General features: G+C 45.9%; 1 protein-coding gene across 8 annotated transcripts in view; it reads left to right on the top strand.

Moving 5' to 3' along the window:
* The window catches only part of BRIP1 (BRCA1 interacting helicase 1), a 550,841-nt gene that overhangs the window by 4,707 nt on the left and 525,699 nt on the right, over positions 1-20,435 (top strand). For all 8 annotated transcript variants that reach the window (XR_011026250.1, XM_068268746.1, XM_068268741.1 and 5 more), the window contains exon 3: positions 16,137-16,248. Coding sequence is in view for 7 of the 8 variants with exons in the window: in XM_068268746.1 (XP_068124847.1) it covers positions 16,137-16,248 (112 nt within the window). In the remaining variant the exon portion in view is untranslated. The remainder of the gene's footprint in view (positions 1-16,136; positions 16,249-20,435) is intronic.

Below are 20,435 nucleotides of genomic sequence, written 5' to 3'. Positions count from 1 at the left end.
AGGTGTGACGTCCTTGGTATCAACACCTAGGAAACTGAACTACGGTCTGAGCGCTAACACGGATGTATTCACGACAGCAGACAACTTGCTACTGACAAGCAAGTCCTATATGTAGCCAAAGAGCTGCCCAGCGCCGCCCCAGAGCCCCAGCCAATCACCAGAGCAGCCGGAGTCAGCTGACTCCCCGTCTAGAGGCATAAAGATCCTGACTCCTCGCGCGCGTCATGCGGAGACTGAGGGCCGGCGAAGGGAACCCCACAGGAAGCAACTCCGCTGTCCGCACTGCCCCGCTCGGCGGCACACCAGAGGTGAGAGCCTGGGAAGCGGAGCCCGCTGCCACATGCATACTGGCAGCGGGTCCGCTAGCCCTTACAGTACCCCCCCTTGAGGAGTGGACTCCGGACACTTCCTACATGGTTTCTCAGGATGTAACTGATGAAACCTCTTCCTCAATCTCTCGGCATGCATGTGACCCTCTGGTACCCAAGATCTTTCCTCCACACCATACCCCTTCCAATGGACCAGATACTGCACAGAATTCTGTACCAAACGATAATCCAAAATCTTTTTCACCTCATATTCTGTCTGGCCCTCCACTACCACTGGGGGTGGGGGGGGGGGGGGGGGGTGAGGAATCCACATACACCGCCGGCTTCAACAAAGAGACGTGGAATGATCTCCCACTTCTCATGCTGGCTGGGAGGTCAATCACATAAGAAGCGTCATTGATCTTTTTGGCCACCGGATAAGGCCCTATAAACTTGGGACCCAACTTGGTGGACGGTTGTCTGAGTGCCAAATGTCTGGTCGACACCCACACCATGTCCCCCGGTGGTAAAGTGCCACTCAACAGATCGCCTCTTGTCTGCCTGTTTCTTCTGATTTTGAAAGGCTACCCCTAAACTCTTTTTCACCTGTGCCCAAAGCTCCTTTAAAACCTTCTGCCACACTTCCAGGGCTGGGAAGGGAGAGGAACACACCGGTAAAGGGGAACATTTAGGAGACCTTCCTGATACAACCTGAAAAGGGGACAACCCCGTAGAGGAACTTTTCAGATTGTTGTGCGCAAATTCCGCGAAGGGCAAAATCTTAACCCATTCAGTTTGCGCATCCGCCACATAACATCTGAGAAATTGTTCTAGTGCCTGATTAACCCTTTCGGTCTGTCCGTTGGTCGTTGGGTGGTACCCAGACGAAAAGGTCAAATTCATACCCAAACTAAGGGAAAAAGGCCTCCAAAATTTAGATACAAATTGGACTCTACTATCAGAAACCACATCATCCGGAATCCCATGCAAGCGAAAAATGCGTTGTGCAAAGAGATGTGCCACATCTTGAGCCGAAGGAAATCCTTTCAGAGGGACAAAATGGGCCATTTTGCTGAACCTGTCTACGATCACCCATATGACTGTCATACCCTCGGACCGAGGAAGCTCGCCAACAAAGTCCATGGACAGATGGGTCCATGGTTCACTCGGCACTGGCAGGGGTTGCAGGGTACCCACTGAGGCCTGGTGAGAAGGTTTGCTCCTGGCACACACAACACACTCCCTGACAAACTCTTTGCAATCAGAGGCCAATGAAGGCCTCCAAACACACCTCGTGAGCAAGTCCAGAGTGCGAGTGACCCCAGGGTGACCTGCATTTTTATGGGCATGGAACAACTGGATGATCTGTAATCGGAAGGGAAGTGGTACAAGCAAAACCCCCTCTGGTTTCCCTTCCAGAGTATCTAACTGGTAGGCAGCTAATGTGACTGCCCAATCCTCCCAGGTCTCAGTGGCAGCAAGCACCACTTTGCGAAGTAGAATGCTCTCGGGAATTGCAGACTGCACTGTCTCAGGCTCGAAACATCTGGAGAGAGCATCCGCTTTGACGTTCTTACTACCTGGGGTGTATGTGATGATAAATCTGAAACGCGAGAAAAATAAAGACCAGCGGGCCTGACGAGGACTAAGCCTCTTGGCCCCTTCAATGTACTCCAAGTTCGTATGGTCTGTGAAGACCGTGATCGTGTGTTCTGCCCCCTCTAGTCAATGGCGCCACTCCTCAAAGGCCAACTTAATGGCCAACAGTTCCCGATTACCAATGTCGTAGTTTCTCTCCGCCGGAGAGAATCTACGGGAAAAGAAGGCACATGGGTGCAGTTTACCCTGAAGTCCTGAACGCTGAGACAGCACAGCTCCAACCCCGATCTTTGATGCATCTACCTCCAAGATGAAGGGAAGGGTAACATCTACGTGTCTCAGAATGGGTGCAGAACAAAATAACTTTTTTAGGGTATCGAAGGCTGCCTGGGCCTCCGATGTCCAATGATATGGATCAGCCCCCTTCTTGGTAAGACTGGTAAGGGGGGCAACTACTGAGGAAAACCCCTTGATGAACTTCCGGTAGTAGTTGGCAAAACCAAGAAATCTCTGTAGTGCCTTCAAGCCTATCGGTTGGGGCCACCCCAAGACTGCGGAGACCTTTTTTGGGTCCATAGAGAGACCTGAAGTGGAAATAATGTAACCCAGAAAAGGAATCTGAGTGACTTCAACGAGACACTTCTCTAGTTTTGCATACAGCGAATTCTGTCTCAATTTCTTTAATACGAATTTGACATGTTTACGATGTTCAACAAGATTTGGAGAAAAAAATAAATATATCATCTAGATACACGAGTACAAACTTTCCCAGCACTTCCCTGGAGACCTTGTTGATCAACTCCTGGAAGACGGCCAGGGCGTTACACAGCCCGAAGGGCATAACTAAATACTCGTAATGCCCGTCGGGCGTGTTGAAGGCCGTCTTCCACTCGTCACCGTCCCTGATGCGTACCAGGTTGTATGCCCCATGTAAGTCCAATTTTGAAAAAATACTGGCACTAGTTATCTGAGCGAAAACATCGTCTATCAAGGGCAGAGGATAGCGATTCTTTATGGTGATCTTGTTTAGACCACGATAATCAATACAAGGTCTAAGACCACCGTCTTTTTTTTGCACAAAAAAAACCCTTCCCCGTCCGGTGACCGGGAAGGACGGATGAAACCCTTTGCCAGATTTTCTGTAATGTATTCCCGCATTGCCAGCTTCTCAGGCCCTGACAAATTATAGAGATGACCTCTAGGGGGCATACAGCCAGATCTCAAGTCAATGGGGCAGTCGAAACTCCGATGAGGTGGGAGTTTATCAGCGGACCTAGGACAGAACACGTCAGCAAATTCGGTGTATTGTGTTGGCACTCCTTTAACCTCCACCTTGGTGGTACAAATAGCTATTTTCGCCAAACAATGACTATGACAATACGGTGACCAACTGAGTAACTGGCCTGACGCCCAGTCAATCTGCGGGGAGTGGAGCTGCAACTAGGGCATACCAAGGATAATGGTGGAGGTTGTCATGCGTAGCACAAGAAACTGTAATTTTTCTTTGTGTAAAACCCCTATCGTGCATGACAACAGCGGGGTCTGAGAGAGGGGTTGTCTGTATTGCAATGGAATGTCATCTACTGCAGTGAATACTAGTTGACGGTTTAATGAATGGAACGGAACTCCCAATCTTTTTACAAACTCGTAGTCAAAATTGGCCGCCGAGCCAGAGTCCACGAAGGCCTCAGTGCACGCGGCCCGGCCTTCCCAAGAAATAGAACAAGGTAAGAGTAAACGATTATTGTTCAGAGGTAATGTCTGCTCGCCTAGGGTGCTACCTCCAACTACTCCTAGGCGGCAGAGTTTCCCCACTTCTTGGGGCAATTTTTTGCAAAGTGACCCTCCTATGCACAATACAGACAAAGCTTCTCAGACCTCCGGCGATCTCTCTCCGCTTGTGTCAAGCGGGAATGTCTGATCTGCATCGGTTCATCTGTGGGTAGGGTAAGTGACGAGGAAGCATAGGAGAGTGACCTTAGTGCACTTTTCCCTCTTGACTAACGCTGATAGCGTAACCGGCGGTCCACTCGGACGGCCAACGAAATAGCGTCATCAATAGATTTAGGCTCAGGATGACCCAACATTAGCTCGGAGACCGCGTCTGACAGACCTGAAAGGAAGTGGTCCAACAACGCATATGACCCCCACCTAGCCGACACAGCCCATTTTCGAAATTCTGCCGCATAGACTTCAACAGAATCCCGACCCTGTTTAAGATTTTTAAGCTTCCTCTCGGCAGTGATGGAAGCGTCCGGATCATCATAAATTATAGCCATTGCTTTAAAAAATTCCTGGACTGAGGTTAATGCCGCATCTTCCGGCGGTAGACCGTATGCCCAGGTTTGTGAGTCCTTGGTTAATAAGGTCTTTATAAACGTCACCCTTTGAGGCTCAGAACCTGATAAATTTGGCCTTAATTCAAAATAGGACAATACTCGATTGCGGAAATTCTGGAAGTCAGACCTATGCCCTGAAAACTTCTCAGGTACTGACATACGAAGATCTGTGACCGAAGGGGATTGCATTGTGGTAACAGTCGTTTGAAGGACCTGCACAGACCCAGTCAGTTGATTGATGTGGGTCTGTTGAGTATTAATCACCTCGATGAGGTTATTTACCGAGGTGGTCAAAGCCTCAACCTGGCTGCGTAATGCATCCATAATGTGGTCTGCTGTTCTGTAAGGATCGGTGTCAGCAAACAGAGAGAATCTGATTATTGGTGATCTGCAGTATCGCCAACAATACAGATATCACCTGATTATTGATGATCTGCAGAATCACCAATAATACAAGTGAAACTAACCTCCGGACACCTAACACAGTAAATAACAATAACGACAGCAATAATTCACAAGATCGTGGAAATATCCACCACACGGCAATTTCTCAGAGGTGTGGTTACCTCTGAATGGGAACCCCGTGTGTGAGATCCTCAAACCAGGCAAAAAGAGGAATCTCGGCCCCTGGCAGTAATCGTCTGCTAGGGCAGGCGTCTCGGAGAGGCAAGCCTCAGAGATAACCCTACAGTGGGAGACGTTCCACTGTGGGGAGAAAGGTCAGACAAGCAGAGGTTCGGCAACAGAGAAGGCAGCAGCAGTACAGAAACGGAAGGCTGATTCAGAGTCGGTAAACAGGCAGGGTCGGCAACTTGAATCAGATAAGCAGAAGTACAAGAGCGATTAGAGTAAAGAGTAGTCCGGGATAGCCAGAGTCAAAACACAGGTAAATATACAAATACAATCCTAATCTAAGGTGTGACGTTTTTGGTATCAACACCTAGGAAACTGAACTAAGGTCTGAGCGCTAACACGGATGTATTCACGACAGCAGACAACTTGCTACTGACAAGCAAGTCCTATATGTAGCCAAAGAGCTGCCCAGCGCCGCCCCAGAGCCCCAGCCAATCACCAGAGCAGCCGACCGGCCTGGTCAGCTGACTCCCCCGTCTAGAGGCATAAAGAACCTGCCTCCTCCCATGCGCGTCATGCGGAGACTGAGGGCCGGCGAAAGGGACCCCACAGGAAGCAACTGCGCGGCGGAGTCCGCCGAGTATGCGCTGCCCCGCTCGGCGGCACAACAGAGGTGAGAGCCTGAGAAGCGGAGCCCGCTGCCACATGCATACTGGCAGCGGGTCCGCTAGCCCTTACAGTAAACAAAGATATTGCTCTCTCCAGTTTGGATGCGGATTTGAAGATGAATAGCAGGACAAAATGCTTTGTTTAACCATTTCAGTGATGTTTTGCTAATAAAAAATTCTGGGATCAGAGCTTTCGAGCTGTGAGGAATCTTTTAGAGCAAAGCAGAAATGCTAACTTTCAGACCACTTTAAACAATACCTATTGCCTGGTTGTCCTGCTGATCCTCTGCCTCTTATACCTGTAGCCATAGACCCCGAACAAGCTTGCAGATCAGATGTTTCTGACAAAAATCTGACTGGATTAGCCACATGGTTATTTTCATGTGTGTGATTCAGACGCTACTGCGGCCAATAGATCAGCAAGACTGCCAGGCAACTGTTCTTGCTTAAAATGAAATAAATATGGGGGGCGTGGCTTGCTAATGGCCGGATAAAGACGTGTTTCACTTGAGCTCCCACTGCCCAGGCTCCCAAAACCCTACCAAACAATCATAACCAGCTGGATTACTGCCCCACATGGGCGGCAGCAGAAGAAAGAAGGAATCCGCTAAAAAACCTCGCTCAAGCTCAGCTCAGATCCTCCATTTCCTTCGCCCACTCGAGAGGAGGCTGCAGCAACAAGAGGGAGACAACATGGCGTCCTCACCACGCGGGGGACAAGGCCGCAACTCTCCACCTACGACTTCCGCCCACAGCGCTGACTCGCCTGGGGGACTGACACCTGCCAACTCCCCAATAGCACCACAAAGGCAGTCTAAAGACCTCCAAAAGACCTCACCTCGCGGCGGGCAGAGCCGGGACTCCCCGCCGTCTGGGTCCTCCAACAGCAAAAATGCCACAAAACGGCAGTCTCCTGCGAACTCGCCTAAGTCGCCTCAGAACCTGCCTTCACGCAACCCAACGTCTCCCGCAGCTTCAGAGGGTGCTGACTCTTATATGGAGGTCGATCTACATGAATATATCTGATCGCTGCCTACTAAGCAAGACCTGGAGAACTGCGTTACCCGCATAATGGAGTCGCACAGAAAAGACATGGCGGAATTCCGTCAGGAGTTCAGCCACGTAGTTCAACGAGTGGAGGCAATCGAAAGGAGGCAAGAGGAGGTCGACAAAACCCTAAAGGCCCAGCAAAGCACCATCAACTCACACACAGACCATATCTCGAACATCTACCTTAAGATTGATGATATAGAAAACCGCCACAGGAGAAACAATGTCAGAATCCGTGGAATCCCTGAGGCCACACGTGCTCCAGACATCATGGCCACCACGGAAGCTATCTTTAACCTCTTTCTGGATGCCCCAGCGGATAACAAGATAGAACTTGACAGAGCCCACAGGACCGCTGGCCCACCAAATACCGATCCCCTTAAGCCAAGGGACATCATACGTAGAGTCCACTTCTTCTGTGAAAAAGAAAGGATAATGGCAGCTGCGCGCCAGAAAGGCGAGGTGGACTTTGATGGAGTTAAGATCCGCCTCTATCCTGATCTATCGGGGTTAACTCTCCAAATGAGAAAAGCAGTCCGTCCTTTACTCACGGTGCTGCGGGAAAATGACATCACTTATCACTGGGGCTATCCGTTCGCGATCTACATGTCCAAAGATGGGAGATCAACGGCTTTCTCCTCACCCCAGGACCTTTAGAAGGTGAGAGACTTTTTTGATCTACCGAGAGTCATCATCCCGGAATGGCCTCTCCATACAGCCACATCGCCCCCCCCCCCCCCCCCGCAGCGGGAACGCTGGAGAAGAGTCCAAAATCGTGGGAGACCAGCTAGAGCTGTCGGCGGGGCACCCAGTTAAGAAACTCGCTTTCTTTCAGTATACTGCTTCGGACTTTGGCCTTATTGACTTTCCCCTCCCGAGGGCGACCTCATACATGTGAGTACTACCTCGGACAATACCATCGTACAATCTTTGCGAGGTGTTTGTTTTTGTTTTTATCTTTTGCTCCTCCTCTCTGCTACCCAATATCTCAGACCAACGGCCCTATTTCTACTGTTTTTTACTTTTTTACTGTTTTTTTTGAATGCTCAGGATCAGTTATCCCTCCAGAGCTACATGTTTCCCTACGAACTAAAAAAAAACAAAAAACCATCAACTTCCTTTATAACTACTATTGCCGCCCTACCCGGCTCCTGCACTCAAGTCAGACATGCGTATGCTCACTAAGGGACCATCACGCTAAGAGCCCAACCTTGTGTGTTTCCCCTCAACATCATTCCTAACTACGCTGGACACTTATCCTTCACTTTTCTTTTATTTCAAGTAAATACAGGGGAAACGGGTACCGCTTATTCACCACTGCCGATGGTCCCCTGAACTTTATGTGGCTATCCTTGTCATTGAATCCCTGCTCATAGACCCACAATGCAGGAATCTCAGGGTTTCATATACATATGGTTTAACCGTTTGTAGGTTGTTCATGCTTTTTAGATGATGTTGTTGTTTTATTAAGGTTAGCTAAGCTCCAGGAACCTCATCAGTTCCTTCTATTGCTAAGGCAAGATGTTTCTTCATTTCCCTACTCTGCACTATAAACATAAGATATAAACAGGGCGCAGCCTCTGGGTGTTAATTGATGTCTTTCTCACTCCTCCACTCCTTCAGATTTGAATTGGAGGCGGATTGTGTGCCCAAGTCTAATCCAACCCAAATATTACTCTCTTACAGATCCAACCCACACAGTCCCACCATCAATATCCTATGCATAGTTTACTAGTATACTGCTCCCTCTTTGACTCATCTCACACGACCCCATTTATCAATAAAATACAAATTACTTACTCTCTCGCTATAATGGGTCTCATCACAGCAAATTACTAGGCCCACAGACCCCATCCCTTAAATTGCCCTGTTTGTAAATAACTATTTAACCTCCCTGGCGGTTAATTTTTTTTTGCAAAATTGGCAAAAATCCTTTTTTTTTAATTTTTTTTTTTGTTTCATGTAAAGCTACCAGAGTGGTAGCTACATGAAACACCACTAGGAGGGCGCATGTGTCCCTCTAGTGCGATCGTCGCCGGCATCAATAGCAAACAGGGAACGCGTATATAACGCGTTCCCCTGTTTGGCTTCTCCTGTCGCCATGGCGACGATCGGGATGACCGTCATGGACGTCAGCTGACGTCCTGACGTCAGGCGCACCCGATCCAGCCCATAGCGCTGCCCGGAACTCATTGGTCCGGGCAGCGCAGGGCTCTGGCGGGGGGGGCCCTCTTTCGCCGCTGCGAGCGGCCGCAATCAAGCTGTGCGCGCGGCTAGCAAAGTGCTGGCTGCGCGCACAGCACTTTGAATGGGGCGAATCGCCCCAGTAGAGCTAAAGAAATCCTCCTGCGCGGCATAGCCCGAGCTCAGCTCGGGCTTACCGCCAGGGAGGTTAACATAGCCCATGATATTCCTCATGTCCTAGTTTATGTAAGCTAAACAGCTCTACTTATTTTCGGCCACCCAGAGGCTGCGCCCCAAGCACAGCTCAGGTTCTTGAACATACACCTGATCTAGGGTGGGATAATCAACCGACATCTAACGTCCTGACCTCTACGTTCTTAAGCTAATAAATGAGAACAAGTTAAGGGTATGAGTAACATTTTTTTTTTAACTGTTTAACAAGTTCATGCCGATATCTGGTTATGGAATCAATGGTTATTTCTATGGGAGCCTGGGACCGGTCGGACTCCTGTGACTAGTGTTGGCTTCCACACTCCACCAAAATTACCACACTGCGGGTGCTTTCAGTGCCACAGGTGTGACCGATGACCTAGATGTTTTAATGGCTGGCACATTTGATGCTAGCCTTTTAAGTTGTGTTTTCTTTCTCTTTTTCTCTTTCTTACCTACGGCTTTCTTTTACTCCTACTCTCCTCCTCCCCTTCCCCTTCTTGGAGACTGCCGCTTTGAGATCGCCGAGATTACTCATCTTTTATGGTCAGTGCACGGGAGATATGGTAAGTTTCTTCTCATTCACCCCCACATGAACAGTTGTGAAATCGCCTCATTCAATGTCATGGGCTTTAACTCGCCTGGAAAGCGCTCACAAATTTTACATCACTTCCACAAACAAAAGGTTTCCATAGCGTTCATTCAGGAAACCCACTTCAAAACAAATGAAATCCCAACTTTCAAAACCAGGTACTTCAACAGATGGTACCACAGTACTAACCCCTTAACTAAATCAAAAGGCGTGTCCATCGGCTTCCATAAACACCTTAAAGTGACTCTGTAACAAAAATTACAACGTTTTTTCTACCATCCTACAAGTTCCTAAACCTATTCTAATCTGTTCTGGCTCACTGCAGCACTTTGTACTATCACGGTCTCTGTAATAAATCAATGTATCTTTCCCTTGTCAGACTTGTTGGCCTGTGTCTGGAAGGCTGCTAACTCTTCCGTGCTGGTCTGTTCCTCTATGCACACTCCAGTGTGTGTTTTATTTACATAAGCCAGCAGCTTCTCTGCTATCTTATCAGTGATAGAAGAGAGCTGGATAAAAATCCTCCTTTGTTAGGCTGTGAAAGTAGCTGGCTGACACATACTGAGGGATTACAAACACAAACACAGGCAGAGCTGTCTGCAGGAAGCCTGTAATGTTCAGTGCATGAGAGAAGAAGGGGACAGAAGGTAAAGACACAAATGATCTTTTGAGATTCAAAAGGAAAGCTGTATACAGCCTGCTTGTGTATGGATGTATTTTCTATGTGTGGACATATTGTACATCAATCTACTTCCTGTTTTGGTGGCCATTTTGTTTGTTTATAAACACACTTTTTAAAACTGTTTTTGACTACTTTTAATGCGGCGGGGAGCGGCGAACTTGTGACAGAGGGTAATAGGAGATGTCCCCTAACGCACTGGTATGTTTACTTTTGTGCGATTTTAACAATACAGATTCTCTTTAACCTCACAGTTCAAAAAGAGCTAATAGACCCAAACGGGAGATTTGTATTCCTAACTATCCTGTTAGACAAATGTAAATACACCCTAGCAAACCTGTACCTACCCAACCTCAACCAAGGTGGGACTCTGCTGAATTATCTCTCCAGATTGGCTACCTTTGCCGAAGGAGAACTGATACTGGGGGGGGGGGGGGGGGGGGGATTTTAACTTATGTTTTGACTCGAAACTGGACTCCTCTTCCCAGAGATCATCCCTACCCAAATCAACGCTTTTGAAGCTAAAATCTAAACTAACATCACTCCATCTAGTCGATGCCTGGAGAACTCTAAATCCAGATACACGCGACTATACCTTCTTTTCCTCAGTTCACAAAACCTATAGTCGTATTGATTACATCTTCGTTTCCCAATCCCTACTTGATCTAAACATTGAGACCTCCATTGGAGACAGGCTCTGGTCTGACCATACACCCATATTCTGCTCATTTTGCACGAGTGATTACTCGCGACGCCATTTCCAATGGAGACTTAATGAAAATCTCTTGAAAGATCCTCAATGCGCTGCAGCTATCAAAGACACGATTGAACAATTTAAGCTAAACCATGCTAATGATGAATCCCCAGATACCATTAAATGGGAAGCCCTTAAATGCGTCCTGCGCGGCGTATTCATTTCCCACGGAGCAAGATTAAAAAAAGAAAGAACCACACAAATAACAGACCTCCTTGCAAAAATTCACAACCTAGAACTCTCCCTCAAATCTGCCTACTCTTCTTCCCTAGACCTAGAACTCTGAAACACTAGACAGACCTTACTAGCTTTACTCGATCAGAAAACCCTAGTAGCCAGAGAAAGATTTCATGGTAAACTCTTTTTCAAAGGCAGCAAATGTGGCACCCTGTTAGCACACTACCTCCATCCCCGAGTAGCCACCTCCAATATTCCCTCAATTAAAAACTCCAAGGGTCAATCCAAATTCAAAAATTCAGAAATCGCCCATGAATTCCATAGTTTTTACGCAGCCCTATATAATATTAAGGGTAAATACCATGACATGAACCAGGCTAAACTGAAGGACAAAATACGATCATACATTAATGCAACTAAATTACCAACCATCTCTGAAGACCTGATTAAAGAACTAGAATTAGATATATCAGACTTTGAACTAATATCCTGCATTAGAGCACTCAAGAACGGCAAAAGCCCCGGGCCCGATGGGCTTACTGGACCCTTCTATAAACAATATTGCTCCGCCTTGACTCCCCTACTTTTGCAAACCTTTAACTCTATCAATGAAGATAGGACCTTCACACCTCAGACCTCGATGGCACACATATCAGTAATACCCAAGCCAAATAAAGACCCCAATAGTTGCGCAAATTATCGCCCAATCTCCTTAATTAATATCGATCTTAAACTTTATGCCAAAATCCTGTCTGAGAGACTTAAACCCATCCTGACTTCCATTATACACACTGATCAGACTGGCTTTGTGACGGGGAGAGAGGCTAGAGACAATACTCTAAAAACTGTCTCCCTAATACACTATGCTAGGAAATCTAAGTCACCTTTATGCATCATGTCAGTAGACGCGGAGAAGGCGTTCAACAGGGTCCACTGGCTGTTCCTTGAATCCTGTTTGGAGCAGATAGGTTTGGGACCTGGCTTTAGGACCAAGGTGATGGCTCTATACAAAAACCCCTCAGCCAGAATTAAGATAAATGGGACCCTGTCGGACGCCTTCCCTATAACAAACGGAACGCGACAGGGCTGCCCCCTCTCACCGTTGCTTTATGTTCTCTGTATGGAACATCTGGCAGTTGCCTTAAGACAGAACCTGGACATTCAGGGAATAAAGAAAGATGACAAACACTTCAAAATCTCTCTATTCGCAGACGATCTGCTAGTTTATATTTCGAATCCTATGATTGCCCTCCCAAATCTACTCAAGGAGTTTGACCTCTTTGGAAACGTCAGTAACTTCAAAATTAACATCACCAAAACCGAAATGTTAAATATCACACTATCATCCTCCGTAGTGTCCAATCTCCAACACTCCTTCTCCTTCAAATGGCAACCCCATAAAATCAGATACCTGGGAATACATATCTCAGCTGACCCATCTGAATTGTTCGATCTAAACTACCCACCCTTAATAGCACAAATTACAAAGGACTTAGACAACTGGAACCCACTGCATCTGTCCTGGACAGGCCGCATTAATGCCATTAAAATGGACACTCTTCCAAAATTGCTGTATGTAATGCAGGCAATCCCGATCAGATTACCCATGCTATTTCTAAACAAACTACAAGCACTCATATTAAAATTCATTTGGCACAATAGACCTCACAGAACTAAATTTAGGCTCCTCACCAGACCTAAAGCAGGGGGTGGTATGGGTCTCCCAGATATTAAGGTGTACTACCAGGCCATTTTACTTACACACATACTCAACTGGTTCCAGGATAGAACAGATAAGCAATGGGTCAGTTTGGAGACTTCCCTGTCCACACTCGATCCCAGGGCACTGCTCTGGACATCAACAGCTCATAAACCAAACTCTGTAGACCTAGCATTCTGGGCCCAAATTGTCCTTAAGATGTGGCACTCCCTTAGTAAAAGATTAAGCCCCTCTTCTCCATACAGCCCACTTACCTCGCTTTTCGACAACCCAGACTTTGCCACAGGGGTAGAGGCTCACTCTATCCTTGGCTGGTCCCGAGATTTCTGGCCACAGATAAGACACATCACGAGTGAGGGCAGACTAACTTCTCCAAACACAATTGGTAATCCTGACAAGCGTCCCAACTTGGATTGGCTGTCCTGGAACCAACTGGTATGGTTTCATAAAATGATCACTTCCAAATCTCTAATCCATAGATCACTCTCGGAATTTGAGAGTATGTGTGCTTCCGCATCTTCCCTCCCACATAAGGTTTCGCTCTTATACTCTCTTCTTATAAGCGCCTCCAGTGAAAAGGTCCTACTCAACCTTACTGATATGTGGGACAGGGACATAGGATCTCCTCTCCCAGCAGAACAGTGGGAGAAGATTTTTTCCCTTATCCATAAAACCTCCATTTCTGCGATTCATCAGGAGAGGAACTACAAAGTCTTCTCCAGATGGTAACGTACTCCAATCCAAGTAGCTAAATATAACCTTGAAACGCCCCCCACATGCTGGAGATGTACCCAGGCTCTTGGAACCTTTCGACACATTTGGTGGGATTGTCCTCTCGTCCAACTTTTCTGGTCCAAGGTCTTCCTGGTACATAAACACCTCTAATGTGGAGATCTTCCGTTGTCAATTTCCACTGCTCTCCTAACTCTCCTACCAGGAAGAACCTCTGTAATCAAAAAATCAATAACTCCCCAATTAATGGTTGTTGCCAGATTATTAATTTCCAGACACTGGAAATCTACTACCATCCCCTCCATGACAGAGTTTTTCAAGGAGATCAACCACATCATGAGGATGGAGGATCTTTACACGGACACACAGGGATCGGCCGAAACCTTTACCATGAAATGGGCAGTATGGGTCGACTGTTGAGAATCAACCAGGGCTAGGGACATGCTCTAGGCCCTACTCCCACATATACTTTAACACATAACGCCCCATGCACACCTCTGACCGAACCTCTATAATAGAAACCCACACACACACTCAACACGGCGATGATCTTGGCTTCAGACCTCTCCTGCTCTCTTTCTCCCTTATTCCTATCTTCTCTACCCCTCTGCTCCCACCCTGTTCTCCCTTTCCTTCTCCCTACACACTCCTGTTTAGAGGATACGAGGAGATACCTTCCCACTAAATGGGATAATACTAGAGATAGTCTCTTCTTTGGTTCCAATTTTATATAACAATGTGCCAATATACTTAGTGAATTCTCTGCATTTTTTCTTTCATGATAATTAACGTTGTTAACTATAAGTTAATAGACACTAGGTTGGCTACCAAAGCTTTCAAGAGTTCCTATGCTAATTATACTGTCTCCTATACAAGGTATCACTCTTTTGTATTACAAGGATGATGGGAAGGTGTTTCTCTGCTTACCTGTTCCTTTACGGTTTTGTATTATATTGAAATAATAAATAAAAGTTATTTTACAAAAAAAAAAATGAAATAAATATGGCAGCTTCCATGTACCTCTCACTTCATGTTTCCTTCCAAGCCCAAACACTGAGTTTTCCTTTACGTTTTTGAAGGTAGGGGAAAGTATGGACTTCTTTCACTTTGCTTGGGAGGTTTCCTAACTTTCAGCTTCTGTGGCACCATCTGTGACACCTTGGGTTTATGGTTTAGTCTGTTGCAGTCTGTGTCATCCTCTAACAGGTATTTGATGTTACTTACTGCTCACGGTGAAAGTGTTTTTTATTTTTATAGATAAAAGGACCTGTTTTTATCGTTACTTTGCTGTATACCCCAAATGTAATCCCAATTTGAAAAGCGGTTAAATAATCCTCCAAAAATATGGATTCGAACATTAGATATAAATCTTTTTCTAACTTTTATTATAGAGCTCCAAAATATTATTCCAAGAAATTAGAAATGTATTTTTTCTAGTCTGTATATAACATTCATTTTTCTTAGCTCTCATTAATACAGTTTCAATCTACAAGTTATTGGCTATACAGTAGTACAATAATGCGTCATTCTGAGCTGCCTGACGCAAGTTTCATGGTCCTGTCGGTGCTTCCCCAAAGAGGCTCAACAAGAAAATGTCGACTCAAGTTTCAGCCAGTTTTACATTTTAATATTCCAGTCTAAAAAAATATTGTTTCAGAGAGAATCCAAAGAACATTGTCAGAGACAAAGCAAAAATGTCCACAAGTGATTATACAGTAATGATGCTTCAGTCAATCATTCATTCATCCATCCATCCATCCATCATATGTATAGGGCTACATATAGTCATTCATACTGATCTGCAAGCAAGACTACAAATGACAAAAGAACAAGGGGTTAAAGTAGTGTTGAAAATGGAGAGAGAAGGCAATATAAAAAAAAAAGTTTTTAACCCGTTGTCCCCTATGCAGGCTGGTATAGCCAGGATGGTTTTGTAAGTCTCTGGTAGGATCTCTTCTGTTTCCTGTAAGTTAAAGCAGGCAGGGGTCACAGCAAACCAGAGCCTTACAAATCTATCATCTGATCACACTGACCATCTACTTATCCATGAGTCCTGCTGCACACAAGCACCTGGGTTAACAGTATTAAGTATCGGTGAATGGGGTTACCACCCACATAAGGAGAAATTGAATCTAAAAGAGAGGGCATAGATCAAGTGACTACCATCTCCAATTCGAACTCCAGGTATTTAAAGGTTTTATTTGATAAAGGGACCAGTCATTATTAAATCTATGATCAGTAAACTATGTAATGGTGCTTTTACTTTTGATTTAGGAATTCTACATCGAGTGAAATGAAGATCTGAATACCATCTCTTGCGTGTGAGAGAATCTGGTTTATAATGAATTCTGGTACCAAGATTCAGTTCAGTAGCATGAATTCAGACCACTAGATGGCAGCACTTCCTCATATACTTTAGATTACATAGTCACAGTATTACTCCTTGATGGAGCAGAATTTTGACAACATAAGTTGATTGCTAAAACATGACATTATTTCCAATACAGCAAAATAATAAAATATGTATTTTCTGTTTCTTTTATTCCTGTAGATTATGAGAGGACTGAACTGCAGCCAGCATTGTTTGTTGGAAAGTCCTACTGGAAGTGGGAAAAGTTTAGCATTACTTTGCTCTGCTCTTGCATGGCAGCAGGCTCAGTATGGTGAGTAATGTATACAGTCATTGCTAGATTTGTTTTGTAGAGCCTTATTTGTAAAGTTGTTTGCAAATAACAGATATATTGTTGCTGAATTTGGACTGTGTCTGTAACAGCAAGTAGTGTTTTTATTACTCTGAAAGATCCATGATATGCTCATTTTCCTATATTACTACAGTGTGAACAATGAAACGGATCTTGCCATGAGCAGTATATTATATGCTACTTCATACAGCTCATACATGAGACTTGCTGTTTGAAGGTCTGGCAGGATATACGGACAAATCCTATACAATAAAGTCCAAGTGTTGCTGCGTCCAACAGTTTTGCCAGCTGGCTGAAACTGACAGTGCTGCATTCACAGCAGCGCTACAAAGTGACCCAAGCCTGGAGGCGCTCAGGCAGCAAGTCTCTGAGCCCCTCGCAGACGAAGCCGCTTTCAAGGTGTACTGGGAAAGTGGGAGACTGTACAGCAAGGCTCTGCAGCCCACTACAGGTAAGCCACAGGTGAATACCAAGTGGCTTGTAGTACCGAGTGCATTCAGGGGCCATGTGCTGCACTCTGCACATGACAGCCCTCTGACCAGACACTTGGGGGTCCACAAGACACTTGCCTGTATTCGAAAACAGTTTTATTGGCCCAGGATGAACATGGATGTAGCAAAATACTGCAAGGCATGTGCCGTCTGTCAGGAGCTGGGAAGGTCCAGGGATTCCTGCGGGGTTCCCTTAAGTCCACAGCCACTTAGAAAGGAACCCTTGCGTGGGCTGACTGTTGACCTACCCAAACTACTGCCCGTTGTTAGCAGTCCTGGCAGAAGCCACATCCGAATGCGGTGGCGCAAACACCCTGTCCAGAACAGTCCATGTTGGGTCAATCCTAAGAGTAAAGGACAGCGACCTGTCCAGATGACTCGAGCCGCAGGCTCCAATGAGTTATCCCGCCGTAGCGGCAGCTCGAGACCTGTCAGCCACACATTTGTGGATGCCTGGCTGAAGCCTTTATCCTTGGGAGGAGGTGTCACGGAAGAGCCGTGAGACCAGAAAACGCAATCGCAGTAGTTTCCTGAACCAATTGTCGCGTTGCCAGACCAAGATTGCATGTTGGGGGGTTATTTTGGAAATCTAGCTTCCATAGCTGCTAGAGGAAGTCTGTTCATGAAGCCTTTTGCCTGTGACTTGTTAATTAGCCAGTGGTGTGAAACCTTAGCTGGAAGCCTGGTGTAAAACTCAAAGGTTGTTCTAGCTGGTCACGCTTAGATGATAATTAACACACCAAAAGGTGGCTTTCATCCAGGGGAAGCCAAAGGAAGCTAGCTCCACAGGGGTCCACTGAAGAACTCAGACACAGTGGCACCGCTGGGGAACAGATTTAAATGCATGTGGTTTATGATTTCTGTCTGTTAAATGAAAACCGTGTAGAGCACAGCTATGAAATTCATGTAGTCTTATTCGTTAAAATCTGCCCAATGTGCTGATATAAAATTCATATCAATAACCCGTCCAGTTATTGGTGTATGGCCCTTCTCGGGGACAGGACAGCCTAACGCATTCGTGCAAGATGTCATATTAATCGGTATTTTCTGACAATTATGAATCCGCTGTCCGCCTAAATATGACATTTATCATTAATAAGTTAGTGTTTTACAATTTAAGCTCAAAATTCTCCTAGGAGGAGGTGGGCTGTCATTGGTGGGTAATTCAGAGGGGGCATGCGTTGACACACCCCCAAACCAGCTTCATCAAAAGCACATTGCCAGCAGGCGGACTTGAGTCCTCCATCTTAACATCATCTGGATTACAACTAGACCTGCTGCTGGGCAGAGGACCACCCAGCAGCCATCTTGGAACTGTAACATCTGCTTGGATTACCAAAATATGCCTAAAGACCTATGACTCTGAAACCAAGGACTTTGCATTTCTTTTCCCAGAAGGACATACTTCCGCATGAACTTAAGTATCCATATTTTCTCTCGCTATTATTTGTCTCTATAATTGTTGATTTTAACGATTTTCTGTATATATTAATTATTTATATTGCTTTTATAATAAACAACGCTGTCATTTATTTGTTCGGCTACACCTATTAATTAGGACAATAGTAGAGGTTGATTGGCACAAGATGACAGTGGACTGTAGACAGGTAGGGGGTAACAGGTGACCCAAGTTGTGCCTCCAGCTCAGTAGTCAACATTCAGTAGTAATAGGTAGAAGAAAGTATCCGGGCACCAACAGCAGCAGTAATGCTAATACACCTTTAATACATCCCCAAACCGCTTGACATACAGGTAAAGCCTAACAGCCGTTTCACAGGAAAAGACCTGCTTCTTCAGAGGCAACCCTATTAATTAGCAACACAAAACTGAACCCTGGCTTCTGAAGAGTCGCTACTATTGTTGATCGCTAGATAAAATAGGGTGTGTTTAACCATTTCTATTTGCAGGTCTAGAGTCAGCCAGTCAGTGGGTTCCTCTGTCCCATGATAACAGAGGTGGTGCCAGTTACACCCTGAAATAGTGTGTAATTTGTATTACCGTAACTAACGGGCTCCATTCTAGTCAGTCTGATGGCAAAATCCCAGTGGTTTCTGCGCACCGATTGCGACCACAGATAGCATGGCCGGTGTGCTGAAACCGATTGGAAGGCATTGTGCTGTCCGGCCACTAGGGGGCTTGTGACATGCTTATTCTCTGAACAATGGTTAAAGAGAACCCGAGGTGGCCTTGTATTACGTAAGTGGGGCACAGAGGCTGGTTGGGCACACTAACACCAGCCTCTGTTGCCCCATCGTGTGTGTCAAAGACCCCCCTGCTCGCCGCTAAACTCCCCGCAGTGCTGGCGACACGCAGCGCGTCGCCAGCACAATGTTTACTCTATCGCTGTCTGTCAGCGCCGCTCCCACGCCTCCTCCGCATCGCCGCTACCCGCCCTCGTCCCTTCCCTCCAATCAGCGGGAGGGAAGGGACGAGGGCGGGTAGCGGCGATGCGGAGGAGGCGGCGGAGCGGCGCTGACAGACAGCGCTAGAGTAAACATTGTGCTGGCGACACGCTGCGTGTCGCCAGCTCTGCGGGGGTATAGCGGCGAGCAGGGGGGTCTTTGACACACACGATGGGGCAACAGAGGCTGGTGTTAGTGTGCCCAACCAGCCTCTGTGCCCCACTTACGTAATACAAGGCCACCTCGGGTTCTCTTTAAGAAATCATAAATTCTGTTAGGGGATGTAAACTTATAAGCAAAACTGTAGTATGGGGTTTACTTTTATATTTGGGTCAGTGTTAGATTACCTTTACGGATGGAAAAAAAATTGTGATGTAAAATGTGACCAGTAAGGTCGCAAAATTATGTGATATACTTATACTGGATAAGCACTTATGTCAGCAGATTCCTGTTATTCAGCTACCTTACAAAATAATGAATAATTTAAGACCAGGTATTTCAAGTGAATGCTGTTCATCCTGTGACAGTCTCCTCCTCCTAGCAGGAATGAGTGGCACCTGGGAAATGGGGTACGTATGGGTCTGACATGGTCTATATTAGTTTTTTCTCAGCTTTAGTTATGCAGTTATGGCACAGGTTTGTAATATAAGTCTCCAGCCATCACTAAGCACAGAGTGTATGCTAGCCCAGGCTTTTGCTCATTAAATAAACAGCTGGAAGCAACATTGGATAAGGCAAAATATTTACTTGTCACTAATTCCATCAATGTGTGCAACTGCTGATTGCAGTGCTGCTGTCACCATCCATCATCTGCCATATGCAGTTCTGGCTAAATCATGTCCTAATGGTCCTAATTTAAGTGTGATATGTGGGCCAAAAGCTTAATACAGTCACACTATATGGGGGAAAATTAAGAGAATTTTCCCATGTCTCCTTTTCCATTTAAAATGAATTGATTTTTAGAAGATACATGCAAGGAGTGGATTGGGCAGGCGGGCAAAGAGGCCAATAACTACAGCAATTTCTTGACCTGAGCATTCTATTTTTTTTGTTCACTTTTATTATTTTCCAGTCATTCTGCTTAGGTCTAGCCATGACTAAACTAAGTTGTCCTAGCTTAAAATTTTTGTTTCGTGCTGTGAGGCTCTGTGTGGTTAGTCTGAGTAGATGTGTGTATAGTTTACAGTATGCCTTTTTTGAAATTGTTTTTGTTTGTCTAAAATGGGAGGATTGAGATGGCTGAAAATGTTGTTGA

The sequence above is a fragment of the Hyperolius riggenbachi genome, chromosome 2, assembly GCF_040937935.1.
Source record: "Hyperolius riggenbachi isolate aHypRig1 chromosome 2, aHypRig1.pri, whole genome shotgun sequence".
Lineage (NCBI taxonomy): Eukaryota > Metazoa > Chordata > Amphibia > Anura > Hyperoliidae > Hyperolius > Hyperolius riggenbachi.
This window is presented reverse-complemented; position numbering and strand designations above follow the sequence as displayed.